Consider the following 23747-nt stretch of genomic DNA (forward strand, 5'->3'; position numbering starts at 1 on the left):
GAACACGTAAACCTCATATCTAATTTGATGCTAGCATCACCCTTGGAATTATAGTGATTTGAGGAGAGTTAAAGGCGGTGATTAACCTGGTATTCAACGTAAACAGTTGAGCACACACAGGTTTATCCTATCTAAATGATTTTCCTCTCTATGTCTCGTTGACACATGGCATAAGTGTCACAGATCAACACAGCAGTCTACACACTACTCTGGTGCCCACTGCTCTACTTCATGCATCAACTATATTTTTGTCCCAGTAGTAGAATCTACTGCCAACTTGAAAATGCCCTTTTTCTCATGGGGTATCTTCGACCATCCTCTAGTGTAGATGAGCATTAGGAGAGCCAATAGAGGGCAAAGGGGTATGTGGTGGTTGAATGCCTGATGGCTATGAAACAAGAAACGTATAGATCTCCTACGGACAGCATTTCAGAATACTTTGGGATCAATGCAGGCCTGGTTTCAACAAAGGCAACCCTTTGGGAAGCCTTTAAGGCGATAGTTGGAGAGCAGGCCATGTCTTATCATAGAAGCACAGAGGAACAGGAGGCAAATGCCTGGAAGAACAAATTAGAACCTTAGAGTCTCACTTGGGTGACTCTCAGACAGAAAGATCCACTTAGTGGGAAAAGGCTACACTTGGCCCGATCTGACTGGCTGATCACAGAGCACAAAATGTGTAAGTGGGGGACAACGTGGGTAAATGGTTACCTTGGTTGACAAACTGAGAGAGGCGCTCTTATTGTCCCATTGATATCAGATTCCAATGGGTAGCTGGTCACAGATGCCATAGAAATTGCAGAAACGTTTGTAACGTATTATTAGAAGCTTTTTTCTAGATAGAACTCTACAGAGATTGGGCAGGTGTGCTCAATTAATAATGATCTAATTATGAATACCTTGTCTGCTGCTCATACATTGGAACTGGACCTCCTCATCACCAAAAGTGAGGTTCAACAGTCAATCTCAGATATACCCTCTGGTAAAATCCCTGACTCAACTGGATGCCTCGTTACTAGCACTCCACCTGCAAGCATTCTTTGATGAGATGCTGATCACAGGCAGGCTCCCATATGATATGATATGATATGGTAATCTCAAAATCGGGCAGACCCCCTACCCCAACAAATGGGCTTCCTGCTGTCCTATATCACAGATAACTGATTAGATCAAAATCCTTATCCTAGCCTAATTGCTGGCAAAAAAGCTTGCCAAAGTGATACATGAACAGGTGCATGCCAACCAAAATGGATCCATGCCACTGAGAGGTACCCGATATTGCCTGAAGTGATTGCAGGTCACTTTGGCGTGCAGTGAGGACTAACAGGGCTCACCGGCACTACTCTCAGTAGACTTTGAAAAGGCCTTTGATACAGTCCAATGGCTTTTCATGCACCAGGCACTTCAAAGGATGATTTGGCCAGCACTTCCTTACATATATTAAGGTACTGGATACTTACCCATGGGCCAGGGTGTGAGTGAACAGAATATTATCTAAACCCTTCCCCATACATTGAGGTGCCTGGCAAGGGCGTTATATTTGTGATCATAATAGAATTGCTGGCCAAGTGGATTAGATGAGATGCACATCTGAGGTGCTTTCGATGGAAGAGGGAGTCGGAAGACAGGGTTTTGCTTTATGCAGATATCCAGTATTTATTAATTCAGCAGCCAGACAGTTCTCGCACCAGAACATTCCACATGCGAAAGACTTATGTCGAGGCCTCAGGCCTTGGTGTAATTTTGGAAAAATCAATACATATGTCAGTAACAGGTGCCATCTCAGAAAAAAATAGAAACAACCCACTTGAGAGTAGCAGATACCAATTTTGAATGCTTTGACCTGATCATGCTAAAAGGTATCAAAAGAAGTTAGGAATTAAACATTGCCCTTCTACTCAAAAGAACTAAACATGAAATGGAGGGCTGTTCAGCTTGCCACTTACCATAATGGGAAGGGAGGCACTTTTTAAAATGGTCACACTACCGCGAATCCTATACAAATACAAACCTATCCGCATTTTTTACCAAAACAATTTTGTAATCTATACAGTTACAACTAAACTCTTATCCTTGGGCGGACGGGGTTGCTCGAGATTTCATTCTATAAAAACGCACAAGCCCCTGTTGATGATGGATTATGGATATCCAATATCCAGCTATACTACTGAGCATCCCAAGAAATCCTATTTAATGGCTGGCTTTTCTGTGGGAGAAGTGATAGAACAGTATGGCTTCAGCTAGATCTTCTTGACCTGCTAGATTCACACTCCCTGTTTTATGGAGGCCCCCCTCACCCCCACTCGCCACCACCTAGAGCCGCATTGAGGCACAGCAAATGGCAAATGACAGAGTAAATTATTAGGGGAACTCCATAATGTCACAAAACACTGATAACCGTGACAGAACTGCAGGAATTTCTTACACAGGGTTTTATTAGTAACGCAAAGCTAGGAGATGTTTGGACATCGAGTCTCATTAGGACATTTAAACAACTCGCGAACAATTTGAGGTATTTAAAGAGCAAAACTCGACTCTTTAAATACCTCAAACTTTGCCATGCCCTAGAGCTCTATAAAGAGGAGCTCTTGGAAGTTCCGCCGTTCAACCCTCTGGAGTAAGCATGAGCGAATTTTGCGGATCTCGCGTTCGCGAATTTTGCGGATTTGCGGATTCGCAATCCGCAAAATCCGCGAATTCCCGCGAATTTGCAGATTTTTTTTTTTGTGTTCGCCCGTGTTTCTGCCAGTTCGCGAGGGTTTTGTACACTTTCGCAAATTGCGAACTTACCTGTCGGGTCGCAAGTTTCGCGAACTTGTTGTTTCTACGTGTCCAGCCTGTTTGGGACACTCTTCTTCATCACTGCCACTCTCTGTCACCACTGCCACCCTCTGACTACTCATGCCACCCTCTGGCCCACCCATGCCACCCTCTGTTTCATCACCACACCCTCTGGTTGTCCAGTGTACATTATTTTCGGCAAAGCAAAGCACACCTTCCCTGCCTCAAGTGACCTGAATTAATTTGGGGCTGATTAATGTGTCACAGAATATTTTTTTAGCTGGCACCTGCTTCCTTAGTGCGCCCTGATTAGTGATCTTTTGCACTTGCTAAGTGCTTTCATTGTTGCAAAATTAGTTACAACACCTGCCCTGCCCCAACTGACAATAATGAATTAGGGGCTGATTAATGGATTTTAACTTCCAGCCTGGCTCCTGCTTGTCTCCCTTAGCTGTAATTCAGGACCTTTGTGGCATATGTGTAACTATTCTGAGGTTCAGAGCAGGGTCACATAATAGTTTCAACTGGCAACTGAACTCTGGAGGGGCCCCTCAGGAAGCACTACAGGAAATGGCTACTAATGATGAGCCTGAACTTTTGAACCTGGTAAGTAGTTACTTTCAGTTTTGCTAAGATCGTATTTCTGCAATTTTGCACTTATTCGCGGGGCGCGAACTCACGCGAACAGTGCGAGCAGTGCGAGCAAAATCCGCTGCTCGCGGATTTGCGGATTTTGCGGGAAATTCGCAAATCTCGCGGATTGCGGATTTCCCGAAAATCCGCAAAATCCGCGAGCGGAACGGATTTTCCGCCCATGCCTACTCTGGAGGCAAAGAACAATTAGGAAAGAAGGGCATCTTGAGGATTAGCACGCCTGACCCCTTTAAGATGTTAAGGAAGAAGTGGGAGCAAGACCTAGGAGAATTAGAAGATGGGTAAAGGTGAACATTTTACCAAGCCCATTAGCACCACAATCCTTAGGTTAGTACAATTTAGACACCTTCACGGGGTCTACTTCCACCCAGCCAGATCGCAGCAAAGGGCAGAGCACAGTCACCCAGTTTCCTTTCCTGTGGGAATGCATGAGGGACAATCATGCACACTATCCGGAGCTGCCTGAAAATCACAATACACTTAACACTAAGGAACATTGTGTGCTGTTCACTGATTCCCAAACCTAAATTAGCTATGTTGGATATAATGGAAGGATGGGAGAGTGGAGCAGCCTCTTGGACACCAGTCGGGATTGGACTCATGATAGCTAAACAAGGCATTGATAGGAAACGGGGAAGAGGGGAGAGGGTGTTTGACCCACGCTGAGAGAATGGCAAAGAGGAATTGTGCCTTGGCAGAAGAGTTACTTTACAAGACAAGAGGTTGTCAGAAGCAATATCAGAAGATCTGGGCCTAATGCAGATGGGACGTGGGTACAAGCAATTTGTGAAGGAATGTTGAGGCAGAAATCTCTGTTGCAGACCTTAACTACAATATGTGTAGGAGAAGGGTAACACACAAAACATTGGAGGAATATGCAAAGCCTAAGATTTCAATGTAGGCCAATATGAAAAAACGCAGTATTGTTATCTTGGAAAGTTTGAAAAAACAATAAAAAGAAATATTATAAAAAAGAATAATATGAAAAGTGCATAGGAGAATGTTTATGGTATGCAAGTTACTGGAAGGTTGCATCACTCACTGAAAAATTAAGAAGACATTAGAAATTAAAAACTCTCTAGTTTACAATATTGCTCTTTAATAGATTATCATAAACTATCTTAAATGAGTTTGACTATCCCTTAGGAATTCTATAAGAAATTTTTGTAGTACAAACCATGTGCCTTTGTACATGTGTTCCTTTTCCTGCACTCTCACTTTGAACCCGCACAGTGGTGTTGGTCAAATCATCTCCTAACTTCTCCCTTAGTTAATATTTTAGGATATTGTTAATGCCTCATCGTTACAGAATTTATATACTATAACTAATAAAAAAAAATGTTGACATGTTTCAACCTGATCTCACCTCTCATCTCTGAACTCAGGACAAAATATAATGTCTTATAATCAATCGTCTGATGCTCTGCATATTTTGAGTGGGGTGGGAAAATATTTTTGGGGGACATAGTTCAAGCGCTAGTCTATTTTTCACTTTTAAACCAGTGCAGATTCTATATTTGCACCACTAACCAGTCGAAAAATCAACTAATGCAAAACGTTGAGTTACTGGAGTAAGCTAATGGAAAAATCATAGTGTAAATTGTGGTTGCATAAATAGTCTCGGACCATGATGCCGCTTAAATACATATGTTATCTCGTAGACAGAGCTCCCCAATGGTTGCCTCGGAAGTTGGCTTTCTGATCAATAATAAATAAGTACTTCCTAGAAGAATTTTATTTAAAAGTATTAAACGTGCTACTCTGATTAATGAGGCGTTAAAAGCTCCAGTGGTACCTGACCACACTCTGACTTTCACATTTACACATATTGCCAATTTTTGGTGCAATGGAAAAGGACAAGAAAATATATTGAAACTGCATTATAACAAATACATTTTGATTTATTGAAAATTTACAAAACACAACCTCTGTAGTATAAGACACCACCTGTTGTAGTATAAGAGCATTACATATTCTCTTAAATATTCTCTTCTTACAGTTGTATCCTACTTACCCAGGACATCAATGCGCCTGTCGGGGATGCTATCCACACAGTTTTTGATTGATTCTTCAGAGCATACATCTAATTGTTTAATTTCCAGAGTTCTACCAAGCCTTTTCCCAGCAGCTTCAACCAGCAGGTCTTGCTTGTCCAGATTTCTCATTGTGGCGTATACTATAAAACAGTTCAGAAAGGAGTAGAGTTAACACATTTTGCTTAATGTGAAGGATATTGTTCAATAGATGACTTTGAGTTGAACTGGGAGAACAGAGTAGAAAGATCTTTGTCCTCATTTAGAGTTGGATGGTAATGGGCATCCCCCAGACGGTTGGCAGCTGTCCTGTTCCAGCTCTTGTTCCTGCACCCCACTGACAGCTCCACGATCGCAAACACTCTTGCCGTAAATTATCTGTGGGTGCTCTGTAGCCCACATGGCCCACCCCAGAACTTATTTAGGATGTAAGCCAATTAGGCCAGGGCTTTGGACAATGTGTCAACCATATCTATTTTTCTCCAGGGCTGCTATTGGCAGCATGGTGGCCCCAGGCAAAAAAAAACTATCAATTTCACCCTAGTGCTAGTAGAAACCACTCCACGCTCACCAGGTGCATTGATTTATCATATCTAAAATCGATCCCCTTCATTGGGAGATTTTCTATGAAACTGACTTTGATGCCACTGGGGAAAGAGAGATGGTACCTCTACAACCCCTGCCAATTAGCAGCTCATTCGTGAACCTCTACATGAGGTCCTTATCCATTAGTGAAAACTCTCAAATTGTAATTCTCCCTAATTTATTTTTGATAAAAAAAATTTGCCTTTTTTTTACCTGTCTCTAGTTCTGCAAACCGTACTGCTGATCTTAATTCATACATTCAAGGGCTCCTTCATTTCATTATTGAGCATCCGTCCTTCCCTGAAGGCAAACGAGTCGCTTCCATATGTAGGATGTAATAGAAGTTCTACCTCATCATTCAGTCTTATTTGGTATATGCAAATTGTATAAGATCAAATGTATCAAATGAGTACTACTCAAACGAGACAGATGTAAGTATTTGATATGTGGTAATAAAGGACTAAACCATAGAAAGAACAATCACCAGCACATATTCTGCACCCAATGCTGATCACTAAAGTCTTTTTTAGGTCGAGCTGGCGTTGGAGCGCGAAGCGCTCCCGCCAGCGAGTTCTATAGTCACCGTGTTAACTGGCAAGGGAGATAGAGCTGTGCACGAGCCGCTACTGGCCTGTGCACGAGCCGATTCAGCTCTGTGAACGCGCACATCTCCGGAAGACGTGCTGCGCCCGAGCCGCCTCCCGCTTGTTTTCTGCAGAAGGTGTGCAGTTTTCGGATTATAGTATAGCACTTATGGTGCAATTGCTAATTTTTGTAATCTCGACTGCCAGAGGAAGGAATTAATAGGTGAACATGGTAAGAGGAAAATAAATAAATAATCGGGGGTCCGCCATATTATTAGAACGGGAGGACGTGAGCCTGCCGCTTGACATTAGGCTGGTGATTCCAAACATCGTACCCACTGCCTCTCCCCAAATGACTTTGAACGAAGAAGGCGTATCTTGCCTACCTATGGCTTTCATTAGTGGGATAAAATGTCAATGTGAAAATCTGCGCTAGCTCAGTGGGCTAAGGTGCCTGATGCAGATATGCCTGCGTGCACCCATCAGGTCGGGGGTTTTGAATTCCGTCTTTTTCAGCCTCCCATCTCTCATGGGGTGATACAGTGCTCTCCGAAGAGTCTGTAAAAGTAACACCGGATGTTGAAGGGCTATAAAACCAAGCACTACGTACACAAGTATAATTTGTAACCATTTTAATACAGTGTAGCAGCCTTGAAATGAAGAAATACTTTTCTTTCGTCCTATATTGTTTACATACTTGATAGTGTCACATTTCATGCTCCATGAAAAATACAAAGTTCATGCTTATTTTTGCGTTTCTTTTTCCAATAGAGATTAACGTGTGAGTGCTTTTCTATAGTCTTTTGTTTTAGCACTGCTGCCTTCATTGTAGCGTTAATATAGCGCCTCACACACACGGGAGCGGGGACATAAAGTGCTTTTTCTAATGTCATCATAGTTCTTACTGTATAGAAATATGCAAATACCATTGCATGATATTCTGAAGCAAAAAACGCAGAAGTGTAACGCACAAGGCAAAACATCAAAAAAGTTGGCCTAGTTTGCCTCTCACATTAGAGCTGTGGGTTGTGTTGATCCACCCGTACTCACGACAGAAAAAAAAGTACTGCTAGTTGCAATCATAACATGAAACAAGCATTTTCAATGCAATTGGTCTCGCATTTGCGAGAGTTTCAGCTGTTTGCATTGTAAATGAGTCTTTTATTTATGTTTTGGTTTTTAAAACATAAATAAAAGGCATTGCCATTTACAATGCAAATAGCTTAAACTCTCGCAAATGCGAGACCTATTGCATTGCAAGTGCTTGTTTTGAGTGCAGATGCTCCCTAGCAAACCAAAAACATCAGGTCAGTTTCCATACAACAGGGCAAATTTACAAGTCCCTTGCATTGTTTTTGAGCCGCAGTTGCATCACTTTTTGAGACGCAGCAGCAGCGCAAAAATGCGGCCCTTTTACAACGTGACGCATCTAGGGAGATGCGTCACGTTGTAAAGACCTGCGTCACATTATACCTGCGTCAGGTATAATGTATGCAGGCTGGGCGTTCCGAGGCAAAAAAGCCTTGTAGAAGTGATGCCGTGAAATCTACAAGATTTCACTGCGCCACTTCTAGGACACCACTGGGTCAAATTCTTATGCCTGCTTGAAGCAGGCGTAATTAGTGACGCAGCACAATGAGGATAGGCCTCCCCCTGCATTGCTGGAGTTGCGTTGTGCTTGCGACACGACCCCAGCAATGCGAGACATTTGCGTCAACAAATGCGTCAGAATTTCTGGCGCATCTGTCAATCCTTGTGCCATGGTGCGTTGTATTGTAAATATGGCACATCCATAGTGGCGCAAGGTTTCTCAAAGTGGCGCAGAGAAAGTGACGCATCTTCACCGATGCGTCACTTTCTTATAAATCTGCCGCTATAAGCGGAAATAAATGTGTTAATGAAGTGCTCTTCAAGACCACTGATGCTAGAAAAAAAGTACTTGACTTCCGATTGGCAGGTTAAAAATCCCATGCGACAACCAGCCCCTCATTTTCTTATTGCGACAGACCAAGTGTGTCACTGGGGAGAACTATGCCAGGACTCGCTTGAAAAGTGCTCAGCATGGTAGGGTATGCTGCTTGAGGACAGGGTATTTGATGTCCACCCAAGGTGGTACTTTTTGTTAATCTGGGTGATCCCACGATCTTTCATTGACACTACTAACAGTGGGTAGCAAATGATTCTATTAGTGGGGTACAGGCCCTTTATGCCTGCATCCCGGAGGGGACACTGCTTACGCACTATCCTTGTTAAATCCGTATAGGTCATACCGGTCATAACTAGGACGCTTATTTGCATTGATTGTATGTGCAGCATGCATTATAGTGTCTGGGATAAGATGAGGGGGTGTACTCTTGTTGGGGTCCCCCAAGAATGGAACTTGGGGGTCCCCCAAGAATGGAATGGAACTCGTAGGGCACAGGGCTCTCCAGGGGGTTAGTGGGAGTCAGAGTTTGATGGCTCCCCCCTCCCTGCAGGTTTCTGTGCACTGCTCCTCACAAGGACAGTTTTGTAAAATCAAGTGCAACTGTCTGCCTTCCACATGCAGAGGGAAGGGAGGAACGGTGGTGCTTCACTGGACTTGGCCAAACCAATTGCAACAGCTGCCAGCCTGTGATCTTCAATAGAGGCAGAGAGGAACGACCAACAGGCACGGCTAGCCTACACACCTCTTCCCACGAAGAGAAGCTGCCTGCTCATCCCTGCGTCTGTTGCTGTGTGCTGAAGGGCTATGCCTGTCTCAAGTTCACCACACGAAGCACGTTGCGATGCAGCATTGGCAAGGTAAATAGAAAAAGCGCTTTGACTTCATTGGTTCCCTCAAAAGTTGGTGGCCCTCGAGTAACAGGTCTGTTGAATTAGCCCGGGGTTCGCCGATGTAGGTCCTGGAGGGCCAGATCCGTGCCAGATTTGCAGCATTTCCGCATTTCGATAGAGTTACCATGAAAATCTGGTATGGATCCGGCCCTCCAGGACCGACATTGGAGAAACCTGAATTAGCCAGCTGAGCTGGATATGGGCTGGTCCTGAATCCTGTCCAGCGTTCACCCTTGTTCTCCTGGACCTGTGCACACTTGTGTAGATGAAAGTGAGGATCAGGGATCGGAAACTTGGCTGTTTTTGTTTCAAGGGTAAGAGTCAGACCCTAGGGCAGAGGTCTTCAATGGAGCCCTGGTAAAGGGGTCTCGCATTTCCAGGCTTCACTGAAATAACCGTTCGGGTCACTTCAATGCTTCAGCTAAAGTTAATTGAGTCTCCTGTGCTCTGGAAGGGAAAGGCTGGCAGACAGGTAAAACAATCCTTAGCGCCTGCTTGCCTGAATGAAATGTAAATGTGAGTTAATCTGCAAATGTAAGCTTGGGAGCGGTGCTGGCTTTATTTGCTCAAATCACTCAAAGCATTTTGATGGCAAAGTTTTTTTTTGTGGTAGTAGGAAGAGTTAACAACTGGGCTGTGAAGTGCATGCTTTTAATCATAATTGCATTTACACAGCGCTTAGCACCCAAGAGGAGGTTTTGAAGGGACAGCTATGCAAAAAGAATATTGCATTACTTATGGTCTGGTAATAATAAAATCTACATTTTGGATGCTCCATTTTATCCTAAAACTATTAACACTTTGTAGCAGTCTATTTTATAATGTGTTTAATGCAAGTATAAAATAATGACTTAAACATTCTCAGCGCTTTCTGTCACAGGCTGTGAGGTGACCTTGTAGCACTACAAATATACTAGTCACTATTCTCCACTGCACCAATCAAGATTTAACCCCTTCCATGCTGATGACGAACCCCAGCCGTCATGCACTACGGTGCTCGTGTATTGATGACGGCTGGGGTTCGTCACGGCCCGCCCCTGTTCGTGTTGTTTACAGCACACCAGGGGAATCGCGGCCGCATGGAAGGGGTTAATTCTATGGGTCTCTGGTTACACACAGACCTCTGCAGTGCATTAACTAATAGAGGTTTCCTAATGTACTACAGTGCATTTCTCACTGAGTAACAACTTTTTAAAATGTACTTTTCATTTAAGCTACCCATTATTTTATAAATAGCTACCTGATGGTGAAAGGCCGAAAAAATGTTGGGGCTGATTTATGAGAGGCTTGAGATGCTGGAGTGTCACTTTTTTTAACCTCAGCGCAAGAGTCTCAATCATATCTATGAGGCGACGTAAAGTCACCCAGTGTGGCTTTGCATGGCCTCATAGATATGGAGTAAGACAAAGCAGCGCAAATCAGTGCGTTGTCCTACTCTGTCAAGTGGGCGTTCCATGGGCATTGTGGTGGGTGTTCCCATGCAATACCATGTCAACCTGGGGCAGTGCCAAAACTTTATGCCTCCCCACAGCAGGCATAACGAGGAGAAATGTTTTAATCTCTCCTTGTTTTTTCCTCTTTCCATGTGTGCTGCATTCTGCAGCTCACATAGAAAGGGGATAACGCCTCTTTGGGTTGTTTTTGTGAAGGAAGGTGCCCCTTCCTGCACAAAACCCATCCTGCCTAGATTGGCCCTAGGCTGCAATTTGTGCGCCAATGCAGGGGGAAAGGACAGGAATGTACTGTATTTCATAAATAAGGTGCATTCCTGCCCTTTCAGATTGGCGTAGGACAGCGCAGCATGAAGATTTGCGGTGCTGCCCTATGCCAATTCCTCATAAATTATTTTTTTGTTTTTATCCACACCTTTGACCACGCCCCCATGCTCACTGACCTTTGGTTTTATAAACACTGTTTAATATTACCCCACTAACAATTATTTGTAATGGGAATTGGGGAAGTTTATGATTGTCAATGATGAGGAGTACCAAGTTCCAGAAATTTATGTCACAGGGTCCTTACGCCTAAAGTTTTGACAGGGCAGGGTCGCGGCATCAAAAGGTTTGAAGACCTCTGCCCTAGGGGCTGAGGCAGAAGATTTTCATTACTAAGACCCAGGAAGGATCCAGAAAGTTGCCCGCCCTATTAGAATAGGATCTCCCCTGTTCAGCAACAGCCCGAGCATCCAGGAACCTCATCTGGGGTATCTGAAAGTGTCAAGCCTGCCAAGACCGGGGATCTGACACTACTGTCAGCACGGCGGACGCGTCACTTGAGAGCAGTGATTCCGAAGCCAGTAGACTTCGCTGCTGCTGCAATCTCAAGAGACCTGATCCATGCGGCACCGATGACATTGTGAGACCCATGCCCCTGTATGCTGCATTAGCCACACAACTGCTTCTCCACGCGGTGCCAATGGCTGTGTGAGGCCTGTGTGTCTCCACCCTGCACAACTTTCTTCATACAAAGTTGCAGAGCCCAAGTGGTTGCACCCTGCATCTTGACTGCAGTTTTCTCCTTTCCCTGAGCAGCGGCCCTGGTGCCCCAGGTCCATACACTGCCATCAGACATCCGTCTATCTCTAATCCACATTCCACTATTCACTTATTAGAACTAGTCTGCAATGTTGCTGCCCGTCTTATCACAGGAACTCTGGGTAACCATATCTCTCCTGCACTATGGCAGGTGCATTGGCTCCCTATAAAGAAAACAATAATCTTCAGATCACCAGCAACAGCACACAGAGCACTCTAGCAACAATCACCTGATGCTCACAAAAACAAGTTTCTGGCGCACTCCTAAGCAAGTGTTGTGAACAAGCTTCCAGTTTTCACCAGCAGCGCCCAAAACCTGCACAGTGAGGTTCAGCGATGGAGCACTTTCTCTGTGGTAGTAGTGAGAATGTAGATCTCTCTTCCTACTCATCTGGGGCTAAAACCAAATGCCCTCCAATTCAGAAAACTTCTAAAAACTCACTTATACAGTTGGTTATGTGCCTTTTCTATAGGTGGTGCCGCTTAGTCTAGCACCGACAAGCTCCAGTGAATGCTGTGCTTTAAAAGTGACCCACAATAGGCCATATCTACTGCTTGCATCCTGAGACTGCTGCACCTTCCTCTTAGGCAGCTGGAAGCCCCAGTCTGTGCACCTGCTTCTGACCAGGAGGGGTTGTGATGAGCTCTCCCTGTGATGATCAACAGAGCCTGAAACAAAATATCAACCTGTAGCTTCAGCTGGCAACTGGAGCAGACTCTTGTGTTTGCTATCAGATGGAAAGAGCCCCTGCTAAGACTGCTTAGACATTATTTTTATTGTCAATTACACAAGTGCTCCTTTCTCTAGACGTTTACCCCATCCTAGAGTTAGCCATGACTGCTCTGCTTCGCTACCCTCTGAAAGTCAGCAGTAAAAAGGAGGGGCATTATAGCATTTCAGAATGTGGTATTTGTGTTTCTAGGCACTGCAGCAATAGGTGCCACGAGGATTGCCTATCTGTCCTTGAGTTTTACAGGCCCTGGGGAAGAGTTGGGACACAGACCAGGGAATCAGTCCAAACACAAGTTCAGTTTGTGATGATGAAGCTATATAGAATTCCAAGCATTGGCCTTTTAAACGCCAACAAATAGGACATACTTCCACTGGCAGCCATTACCCTTGTGGAACTTGCCTCAATGATACCAGCATAGGGGATCATTCAAGATCACATATGACAGCTTCATTTCTTTCTAAGTGGTGTGTAAGTGGTGACACAAATCACTGAGGGTCTGAGCCGAGGGATGCTTTTGTAATACCCAAAGAACTGGCAAGAGTCTACTGGATGAACTGATTGTACAGTGGACACTCGTTGAGAGTCAGGAAATAAAAGCAGTGTTCAGCATGATGGGGGAATACGAAAGAACCATCAGACGAATGAGTCTTTGGGGCTCCCCCAACACAGTGGCAATAGCACCAGGACCTCTGCTGCAAGGGCCCAACTTAAAATCCTCTTGGACATACAGAATTACCAATGGGAAACAGAAAACAGATTTGTAAGAGGCAGTCTCCTGCTGAATGTGAGCAAGACTCATGTAATGCAGGGATCCGCAGTATCGATTGAGTACCAACGGGAAGGTACAAATTCCACTTTGCGATGAAGTAAGATCAGCGAAGGCCAACACTATTTAAAAATGCATCATAGTTACAGACCTTAACAGATCATGGTCAGCAGAAGAAGGGATCACAAAACACACCCTGTAGGAAAAGCATGTCTGCGGTCTTGGGTATGAGGTTACCATGCTAAATTGGTAAATACTCCGGATGCCATCACCAATATTCTTTGAAATCGGTATCCGCTGCAAATTTAATCTCTCAAGCAGTATGTCAAGCTTGTAAATATGGTTGCCTCGTAAACACCACGGAATTGACGTACTGTCCGCAACTCCCCCTCACAGGTTCACTCTGCACCAAAGATATATTATAACTGGTAACAGAAAGTTATGCCAGTGTGGGGAAAGCAGGGAACCAAAACAAGGAAAGGCGGGGAAACACAGGGTCTTGTACGCAGGTAAGGTGGGCTGTTCAGGGGACAAGGAGGCTTCGATTAACCTGTTCCTAGAAGGCAAGAAATAGAGGTTAATATTAATCCCTATAATTTGGATGATATATGATAGTGAATAGAATAGGCGACTACCTGTTCGTTATGCTGTATGAATACTTGTAGATTCCCCAATGTCCTGTTCACTTCACAGAATAGAGGAAGATAGGGAAAATAATGCTGGAGACCGCCTATAAGGTAAGTATATAGTATAACCCTTAGTGATAATACTTCAAGTAAATATCTTGTAAAGCTGGAGGGATGTATGGTTACCTGCGTTATGAATGCCTGTGTCTATATGGTGGGGATCTCCTGCGTGTAGAATGCCTTTATATATATTCTTCTGTTATCTTCACACCAGAATATAGAAGACACTGCTGCTGTATAAACCCTATAATATATATATAAAGAAATCACTGTTGTGCACCCACTCAAGTCAAAAGGTCTCTATAAATAGGTATCTAACTCTGATTACCTATGTTAGGTCTTTATGTGTGCTTTCCTGAAATTCGGGACTCCAAAATATCATGAGTCCAAAAACATAAATCAAGAGGATATGCTCTATACTATACTCTTTTGTTCTAATAACAATAACCCAAAAACGAAGCAAACTATATCTCTGCAATGATCACTTCCAAAAAACTAAATATAAGGCACAGAACAAATTGCCTCTCTACAAATCCTAAACGGTACCGACTCACCGAGTACGAATACCTGTATTCAACTAGAAAACCAGAACTGCAAGGAACATGGGACGCCGATAGATGATTCCCGACGGGACCCGACAAACGCCACCACCGTTACCCGGAAGAAGTGCAGCCACGACGTAACCCGGAAGGAACGCGAAGCGTTTCCTGGACGTTTGAGGAAGGACTAAATACTGATCACACGCATGCGCTAACATCCGCGCATGCGTGTTGGTGGCTCTCTGTGTTTTGCCAACCATCGCTGATCCTAAAAGTGCCAACCACACGATCGCGATCGGTACAGGCACGACAGTACACCCCACCTAAACCTCCTCCTACCGGTTTGGGTTTTCCGGGGTACTGTCTGTGAAACAAACGCAACAGCCGCGGAGCATGTATCTGGCTAGCGGGCTCCCAACTGCGCTCCTCAATACCATACCCTTCCAATGTATGAGGTACTGCAACCTGCCTCTACTCCTTCGAGAATCAAGGATAGCCTCCACTTCATATTCTTCCTCAGAATCAATAATGACAGGGGCAGGGGTCAAAGGAAGACGTGTACCAGGTTCAACAGGCTTAAGGAGCGATACATAAAAGACAGGATGTATCTTCATGGACGGTGAAAGGTCAAGTTTAAGAGCAACAGGGTTCACTATCTTGGATACAGGAAAAGGGCCTATGTATTTGGGTTGGAATTTACATGCCCCTCGCAATGCAATGTATTTGGTTGATAACCACACTTTATCCTCTATATTGTATGTGGGTTCAGGTGTTCTATGTGCGTCCGCCCCTTCTTATACTGAGTCTTGGCCTTGTCAAGATTATCATGGATGGAATTGTGTACCACCTGCAGATTCTGTATCAAAGCTGACACTGCTGGGGTATCACAGGAAGCAGAAAGAGGGATAGGCAATACCCGAGGATGAAAACCATGAGACCCATAAAAAGGGGTGAACAGAGTGGAGAAATGGTGACTGTTATTGTAAGATAATTCAGCTAACCAGATAATCTCGTCCCACTCCCCACTAGACTGGATACATTGGCATCTTACAAATTGTTCGAGGCTCTGGTTTACACGTTCTGTTTGACCATCCGTCTGAGGATGATGGCTGGATGACAAACGAACGTCTATCTGTAGCAATGTACACAATTGTTTCCAAAACCGAGATACAAATTGTGCACCCCTATCTGTTATCAGAACAAAAGGAATGCCGTGTAATCTGATGATGTGTTGCAAAAACACCTGTGCAAACCTCATTGATGTAGGAAGACCCAGCAAAGGAATGAAATGGGCAGTTTTCGTGAATGAGTCTACCACCACCAACAAGGTGTTATTTCCATTGCTAGTGCGTGGTAACTCAACTATAAAATCCATGGACACAGTGTGCCAAGGACCAGGAGGAGTAGGGATAGGACAGAGAAGACCTACTGGTTTGATGTGTGCTTTCCTGAAATTCAGGACTCCAAAATATCATGAGTCCAAAAACATAAATCAAGAGCATTTGCTCTATACTATACTCTTTTGTTCTAATGACAATAACCCAAAACGAGGCAAACTATATCTCTGCAATGATCACTTCCAAAAAACTAAATATAAGGCACAGAACAAATTGCCTCTCTACAAATCATAAACGGTACCGACTCACCGAGTGCGAATACCTGTATTCAACTAGAAAACCAGAACTGCAAGGAACATGGGACGCCGATAGATGATTCCCGACGGGACCCGACAAACGCCACCACCGTGACCCGGAAGAACTGCAGCCACGACGTAACCCGGAAGGAACGCGAAGCGTTTCCTGGACGTTTGAGGAAGGACTAAATACTGATCACACGCATGCGCTAACCTCCGCGCATGCGTGTTGGTGGCTCTCTGTGTTTTGCCAACCATCGCTGATCCTAAAAGTGCCAACCACCCAATGGTCGCGATCGGTACAGGCACGACACAGTACGATTCTGTGATAGATTCCGTCTCCTCAAGGATAGGAGACATAGAAGACGGATCTATGACAGAATTTCGACAGACAGAATTTCGACCTACACAAATATTGGCGTAATTATATCAATTGCAAGAATATCGACGCCCTATGTACAACATGGTAAGTACCAAAATATCGAAAAAATAATATCGATGTTAAAAATATCGTTGTCGAATATATCGGGTTTTTTTGGGTTTAAAATTACATGAAAAATACTGTAAATAATACTTATAAATTACTTAAACATGTTTAAATATATTTAATAATGGTAAAAAAAATAATAATACATATTTAATAAAAAAAAAATATATTAACAAATCATATATAATATATACTTACTTAACAATAATTACTATTCCCACTCCAGAGGGTGCAACAGTAGAGAAAGTGTTGGATAGCGTAGGGGTAAAAATTACTATTCCCACTCCAGAGGGTGCAACAGTAGGGAAAGTGTTGGATAGCGTAGGGGTTAAAATTACTATTCCCACTCCAGTGGGTGCAACAGTAGGGAAAACTGACCCTGATCCCAAAAAATATCCCTTTACCCAAGAACTGAAAACTGACCCTGAACCCTAAAAATACCCCTTTACCCAAAAACCCAAAACTGACCGTGAACCCTAAAAATACCGCTTTACCCAAAAACTGAAAACTGACCCTGAACCCAAAAAATACCCCTTTACCCAAGAACTGAAAACTGACCCTGAACCCTAAAAATACCCCTTTACCCAAAAACTGAAAACTGACCCTGAACCCTAAAAATACCCCTTTACCCAAAAACTGAAAACTGACCGTGAACCCTAAAAATACCGCTTTACCCAAAAACTGAAAACTGACCCTGAACCCAAAAAATACCCCTTTACCCAAGAACTGAAAACTGACCCTGAACCCTAAAAATACCCCTTTACCCAAAAACTGAAAACTGACCCTGAACCCTAAAAATACCCCTTTACCCAAAAACTGAAAACTGACCCTGAACCCTAAAAATACCCCTTTACCCAAAAACTGAAAACTGACCCTGAACACTAAAAATACCCCTTTACCCAAAAATACCAAAACTGACCCTGAACCCTAAAAATACCCCTTTACCCAAAAACTGAAAACTGACCCTGAACCCTAAAAATACCCCTTTACCCAAAAAACCAAAACTGACCCTGAACCCTAAAAATACCCCTTTACCCAAAAACCCAAAACTGACCCTGACTCCTAAAAATACTCCTTTACCCAAAATTAATTAATATTAAAATTAAATTACTTCCCACCCTATTCCCCTATAAACCCACAACCCGCTCCAGTAGTAAAACATATAATTTAGTTAAAATATACATAAATTATCAATTAATTATTCAATTAATCAATTAAAATAATTCATTGCCAATTAATATTTAATTGCAAAATAAATTAATCATTAAAAAATAATTATTTAATTACAAATAAATTACTTCCCACCCTATTCCCCTATAAACCCACAACCCGCTCCAGTAGTAAAACATATAATTTACTTAGAAATATACATAAATTATCAATTAATTAATCAATTAATCAATTAAAATAATTCATTGCCAATTAATATTTAATTGCAAAATAAATTAATCATTAAAAAATAATTATTTAATTACAAATAAATTACTTCCCACCCTATTCCCCTAAAAACCCACAACCCGCTCTGGTAGTAAAACATATAATTTACTTTTATATTTTTTATTTATAAAAACATATTAAAGACATATTATAACAATTAATTTAAATACTTAACTAAAATTTCTAACACATATTAGTAAATCGAAATTACTTACATCGATATATATGCTATCGATATAAGTAATGTCGATATTACTTACATCGATATATATGCTATCGATATAAGTAATTTCGATATTACTTACCTTATGGTCGATATTCTGGCCATCGATATTCTGGACATCGATATTCTGTCCCTTCGATATTGGCAACTCGATATAAGTGTAAGTCAAAATTAAAGATTCGATATTTTGACTGTGTACCATAGAAGACATAGCAGGTGTCACCCATGCCTGAGAAGGAGGAACCTATGAAGAAAATCCCTTTTGAGAGCTTTTTGCACCATTTTCAGCAGAGGGCATGCATAATATTTTTGTATTATAGGATAGGATAGGATATGTGTTTTTAAAGCGCTCGAATGCCGTGGCGTCTTGGCACTGATGTATGTGGAAGAGGAAACTCCTAAATTCTCAGGGAGACTAGGCAGAGGCAAACAGCCATGTTTTCAATGCCTTCCTGAAAAGCTGCCGGTTGGACTGAAATCTCATGGCCACTGGCATTCTATTCCAAAGTTTAGCCGCACAGTTCGACAGCATCCTACCACCCCACCTTGCCCTCCTAATCTTTGTAACCTGCACTAGGCCCAGATTTGACGATCTTAGAACACGCAAGGGGGTATAGAGTGTGAAAATGTTTTGAACATCCTCGGCACCCCTTCCATAGAATGCTTGTATACCAAGCATAATGCCTTAAAATCCACCCACTTCTGGACCGCGAGCCGATGCAATGATTTGATCCCTGCCGAGGTTGATTGTCTCTTCGGTATGTTTAAAAGCAGGCGTGCTGCCGCATTCTGTAACGACTGCAGTTTTTTCATCTGCGTCTTATCATTTCCCAAAAAAAGGGCATTACAATAGTCCAGCTTGGACAGAAAAAGGGCAACCATCACCGTCTTTTGTAATTCTTACGAGATGAAAGGAAAGATTTTCCTCAAAGTTTTTAATAAGAAGGAGCAAGAGGAGGTGAGACTGTTGACTTGGGCAGAAAAATTCAGCTGGTCATCGAAGATGACTCCGAGATTCCTGACCTTGACAACAGGGCTCGGACATTCCCCGGCTTCCGCCGGCCACCATGAGTCGTTCTCATCTCACCATCAGTCTTATTTTCACAATTACTATCTGTTTGATGCACACTAGATTCCGGTCTCAATGAGGAAAAGGGGTAATGGGGTCGGAAACTGGAAACATCCCTTTCTCCACCATGTGTGCATGTGTTGGATCAGTTTGCATATGCACACCTTTAAACATTACTAAACAAATATTTCCACTGTATTATTTGACGTAAAATTATTTACAACAAAATTATTTATTATATTGTTCTGCATGCCTGCTGTAATTTTGAACCATCCACCTGTCTCTGCAATAGTGATGCATATAGTGTGCTACATGTATCTGTGTCCTTACAAACAATACTATTAGAGAGAAAAAAGTTTACAGCGAAACCTCTACAGAGAAACCTCAACAGAAAATATTCAGTTAACATTGAAAGTGCTCCTGAAACCAAACCATTACCTCAACTTTCTTTAGAAGGAGGATCTATTTCATGCAGCTTTGGTAACTAACACTTGTAACCATCTTACTTTGAGCTGAATCCTAACACTGACCGTTTCACTATCCCAAGAGCGAGCCTGACTCTAGGGACCAGATGAACGACCATTTGGTTTTGCGAGTCTTTAATTGCTATTTTTTGCGACTCGCAAAATCAAATGTACGAATGTGTCTGAGACACATTTAGGGATTCACAAATGACCTGTCTCAATAATATTCACGAAGCAGGTCACAATATAAAATTGGTGGTAAACTGCGAATGATTTGCAACCGCATTCACGGTCACAAAACATTCCTACATAGCAGTGCGCCTCACTATTAGGAATGGTCGCCTTTGGTACATCCCTTCCTAATAGCGACTCGGAAACACAATTTTGCAAGTCGGTAATAGGTTACTGACTCGCAAAAGAGGGTTGAAACATTTGAACAGGCATTTAACCGGTTGCAAAATGACCGGTAAATTGCTTTGTACATCTGGCCCTAAATGTAAGACCAATCTCCTAAAGTAACCATAGCCTACTCCCATAAACCTAAAGCACAAAACACTTTGCATAACCAATGTCAGTTGCACGGGCTTTGAGGATGCAAAGTCTGAATTTACAATGCACAAAAGTGCCTTATAATACGCAAGCACCCAGTGGCGGTTGGCAAGGGAGGAGGGTAATAGGGCGGGAGGGGAAAAAATAAAAGTTATAAATATATTATTTTTAATGACACCTACCTTCAATCCTGGCACGACGTCCTCCTTGCTCGGGTCCAACCAGATAGGCAGGCTCCAACACGGGCCCAGGAAACTGCAGGAACCAACCCTGGCGAAGCTTTCTTGCAGCATGAAAGAAGCACCAGGATTGGAAGGAGCAGTGTCTCTGGCCACTCCTGAGGGCACTTGGGCCCTATGCTGTCTCTAATCCCAGCTGTCTTAGACAACTGGGTTAGAGAGGTTTAAACTGCTAACGTCTGGGTGGCCGTTGCAAGACAACAGGCCAAAAAGACATGCACACTTTGAACCTAAGTGCCCTGCCCATCACTGCTTTCGGCTGCTGCCTGACTCGCAACAGCAGAAATCAGAAAGCCCCATACCCTGTCCTGATGCTCTGCTTGGAACAGGTTATGAAAAATAAAATGGTAATAAATTAACTTTATTTCCATATCTGGGGCAATTTGGTTGGTAAGGCGACGCTCCTCTGTGGAGCCGTCCCTGTAAGTACCATTATTAATCACAATATAAGGCTCCCAGTTTTTCATTTTTACTGATTTTAACAGATAAATACAGACAGAAAACAATGGGTTTCCGGTCTGTATTTATTTGTAAAAGTGGAAAAATACAGAAAACTGCGATTCTTGTCACTGACTCTCATTGCTGTTCTTCATAAATTCCAGGCCAACCGCTCAGTAGATATACAGCACAGTGAGGTAAAAAACACAGGATGAGATTCCCTTAAATATCGGCATATATTAACATATATCTGTATTTAATGTAAATTTGTACTTGTGGGTGCAGTGTTTTGTTGTATATGGCTGGTAATTTGCTAAAATGTGACAGGTGTAAAGTTTGAGTGCATGTTTATCAGTTAAATAACAAGGTTATTGATTAAATAAATGTGAAAATATAACAGTTTATGACTATATTAATTCACAACCAAAACACAAAATAAACATGGATTAATACCAATAAAAGGGCAAAAAATAAATATGGATAAATACAGACAGAAATGTGTAAAAAAAAAAAATACCATGAAACCGGGAGCTTTAATCACAATGCACAGATTATGAACCCTTGCAAATCACAATGAAAGATGGATGCTAAAGGAGTGGCCATGCCCATGCTTGTGATTGGCGAATGCAAGCACTTTTTTTGTAGTCGAATAGCACACTTTGGGCAAGATGTACATAAACTTCCGTATGCGATTTCTTAATAGCGAATTTTGCAATTCGCTATTAAGCAATTGCAAACAGCTATGTGCAACTATGTTTTACACTGTTTGCGATTCCCAGTGTGTTGCAAGGGACCTGCCTCATTAATATTCATGTTTCAGGTTGCAATTTGCGGCCCATTGAGAATAGCCGGCACTCACAGTTATGGTGGCCTGCTGGGGTCAGCAGACCACCATGTCTGTGACTGCTTTTTAAATAAAGCAGTTTTTTATTTTGAAATGCAACCCATTTTCCTTAAAGGAAAACGGGATGTATTTAAAAAAGAAACATTTTAAGTTTCCTTTTCATTTTTTAAGAGCAGGCAGTGGTCCTTCCAGTTTGCGAATAGGTTGCCACCTCCTTCACGGAGTCGGTAAAGTATAAATGTTATGCGACTGCCGAATCGCAAATATGGCTTTGTACATTTAAAAATGCTTTTTTTTCAGGTCGCAAACGACCCAATTCTGTCAATTGGTCTGTTTGTGAGCTGAACCATTTGCAAAATAGGACCTGCCACTACTTGACAACTTATTCTTTGCTGGTGCAGCCTGGACAGATTGAGAAGAGCAGTGAACATCCCACAGACCGCGAGTGCTTTCCGCAGGACATCTTTAGCGAGCCACTCTTTGTGGCAGTGTGACCATTGTCCCTTTAATGTTTGCAATGCAGGGGCATTCCAAATTACAGGATGTTCGATAGTTCCATATGGGTTCCTGCCCCAGCATTCACTGGTGTTCCCAATAAAGCACAAGCAATTTCCGACACAATTAATATGAATACGGTGGGTAATTTGTGACTTTTTGCAAATAGTTGCTTTCCACAGCAGAATCCCTTGCAACGCAAACCATGAGGCTGGTCACATTGATACACTGAGACCAGACTCCTGATAAGACCGCTGAGCTATTTTTCATATATTTAACCTCTTTGTTTTATTGTCACCTTTTTAAGTAATATCAAAATTAATTATTTTAAGTGGGTTATTTTTTGTAGTGTCAACCTAAAAAAGTTGCCATTGTAATGGCTTTTCACTGTAAGGTTCCTTCTCTGTCCAGGTGTCATTGCATTAGCATAATCCCATCCTACAGCCTCTATTATGTAACAGCCCTTCGCTGCCCAAGGTCGCAGCCGCTCAAGTCACAAATATATTCACAATCCCATTGCATTAGCCATTTCCACTTCCAGTCCCAGACCAGCCATTCGTCACCTCAACCAACCTTTAAATTCTTACATCTTGACACAGACTTCTGCTCTGCGACGACAATACCTCCCACATTTGCTTCAACATAACCACATCACAGGTAGCAAGCAAAGTCCATGATCTATTACGTACAGTTGTATCGCGCTCGTATACCATTTGTGTGGTTGAGTTCTGCGTTTGGAATCTGGGCTCCCTTTGCAGTTCTGGGTACTTGTTGACCAGAGAAAAAGTGGTCTGCTGACTTTTTATTTGGTTGTGTTTTGGATTGCTTAGAGATGAGTCATTTTGGATGGTGGTTGGTGGCTGGTGCCTGGCGAGGTGATAGTAGACTAGCGTATTGTTTAGTTTTGTAATATGTCGGTAGTGGCTGGCTTGATAAAATTAAGAAGGATGTATGTCAAAATATCGAGGTCACCAATATCGACCTGCACTTATTTTGACTCCCGGACATCGACTACCAACATAGCTCTGAGGTACGTACACATAGGGAAGTATAGATTTACTATTCTTAGCTTCACAGCTACCTACCTTGTCGATGTTCTGGTAGTCAAATTTGTGTAGTCGATGTAGGGCAGGCAAATATAAAAAGCTTGAAGCTT

The 23747-nt window shown here is 42.6% G+C and overlaps 1 protein-coding gene across 1 annotated transcript in view; it reads right to left on the bottom strand.

The window, feature by feature from the left end:
* The window catches only part of LOC147747444 (retinol dehydrogenase 8-like), a 72076-nt gene that overhangs the window by 38595 nt on the left and 9734 nt on the right, over positions 1-23747 (bottom strand). Inside the window, exon 2 of the mRNA XM_086936320.1 lies at positions 5450-5611. Coding sequence (XP_086792446.1) covers positions 5450-5611 — 162 coding nt within the window. The remainder of the gene's footprint in view (positions 1-5449; positions 5612-23747) is intronic.

The sequence above is a fragment of the Lissotriton vulgaris genome, chromosome 1_1 (genome assembly GCF_964263255.1).
Source record: "Lissotriton vulgaris chromosome 1_1, aLisVul1.2, whole genome shotgun sequence".
Taxonomy (NCBI): Eukaryota; Metazoa; Chordata; class Amphibia; order Caudata; family Salamandridae; genus Lissotriton; species Lissotriton vulgaris.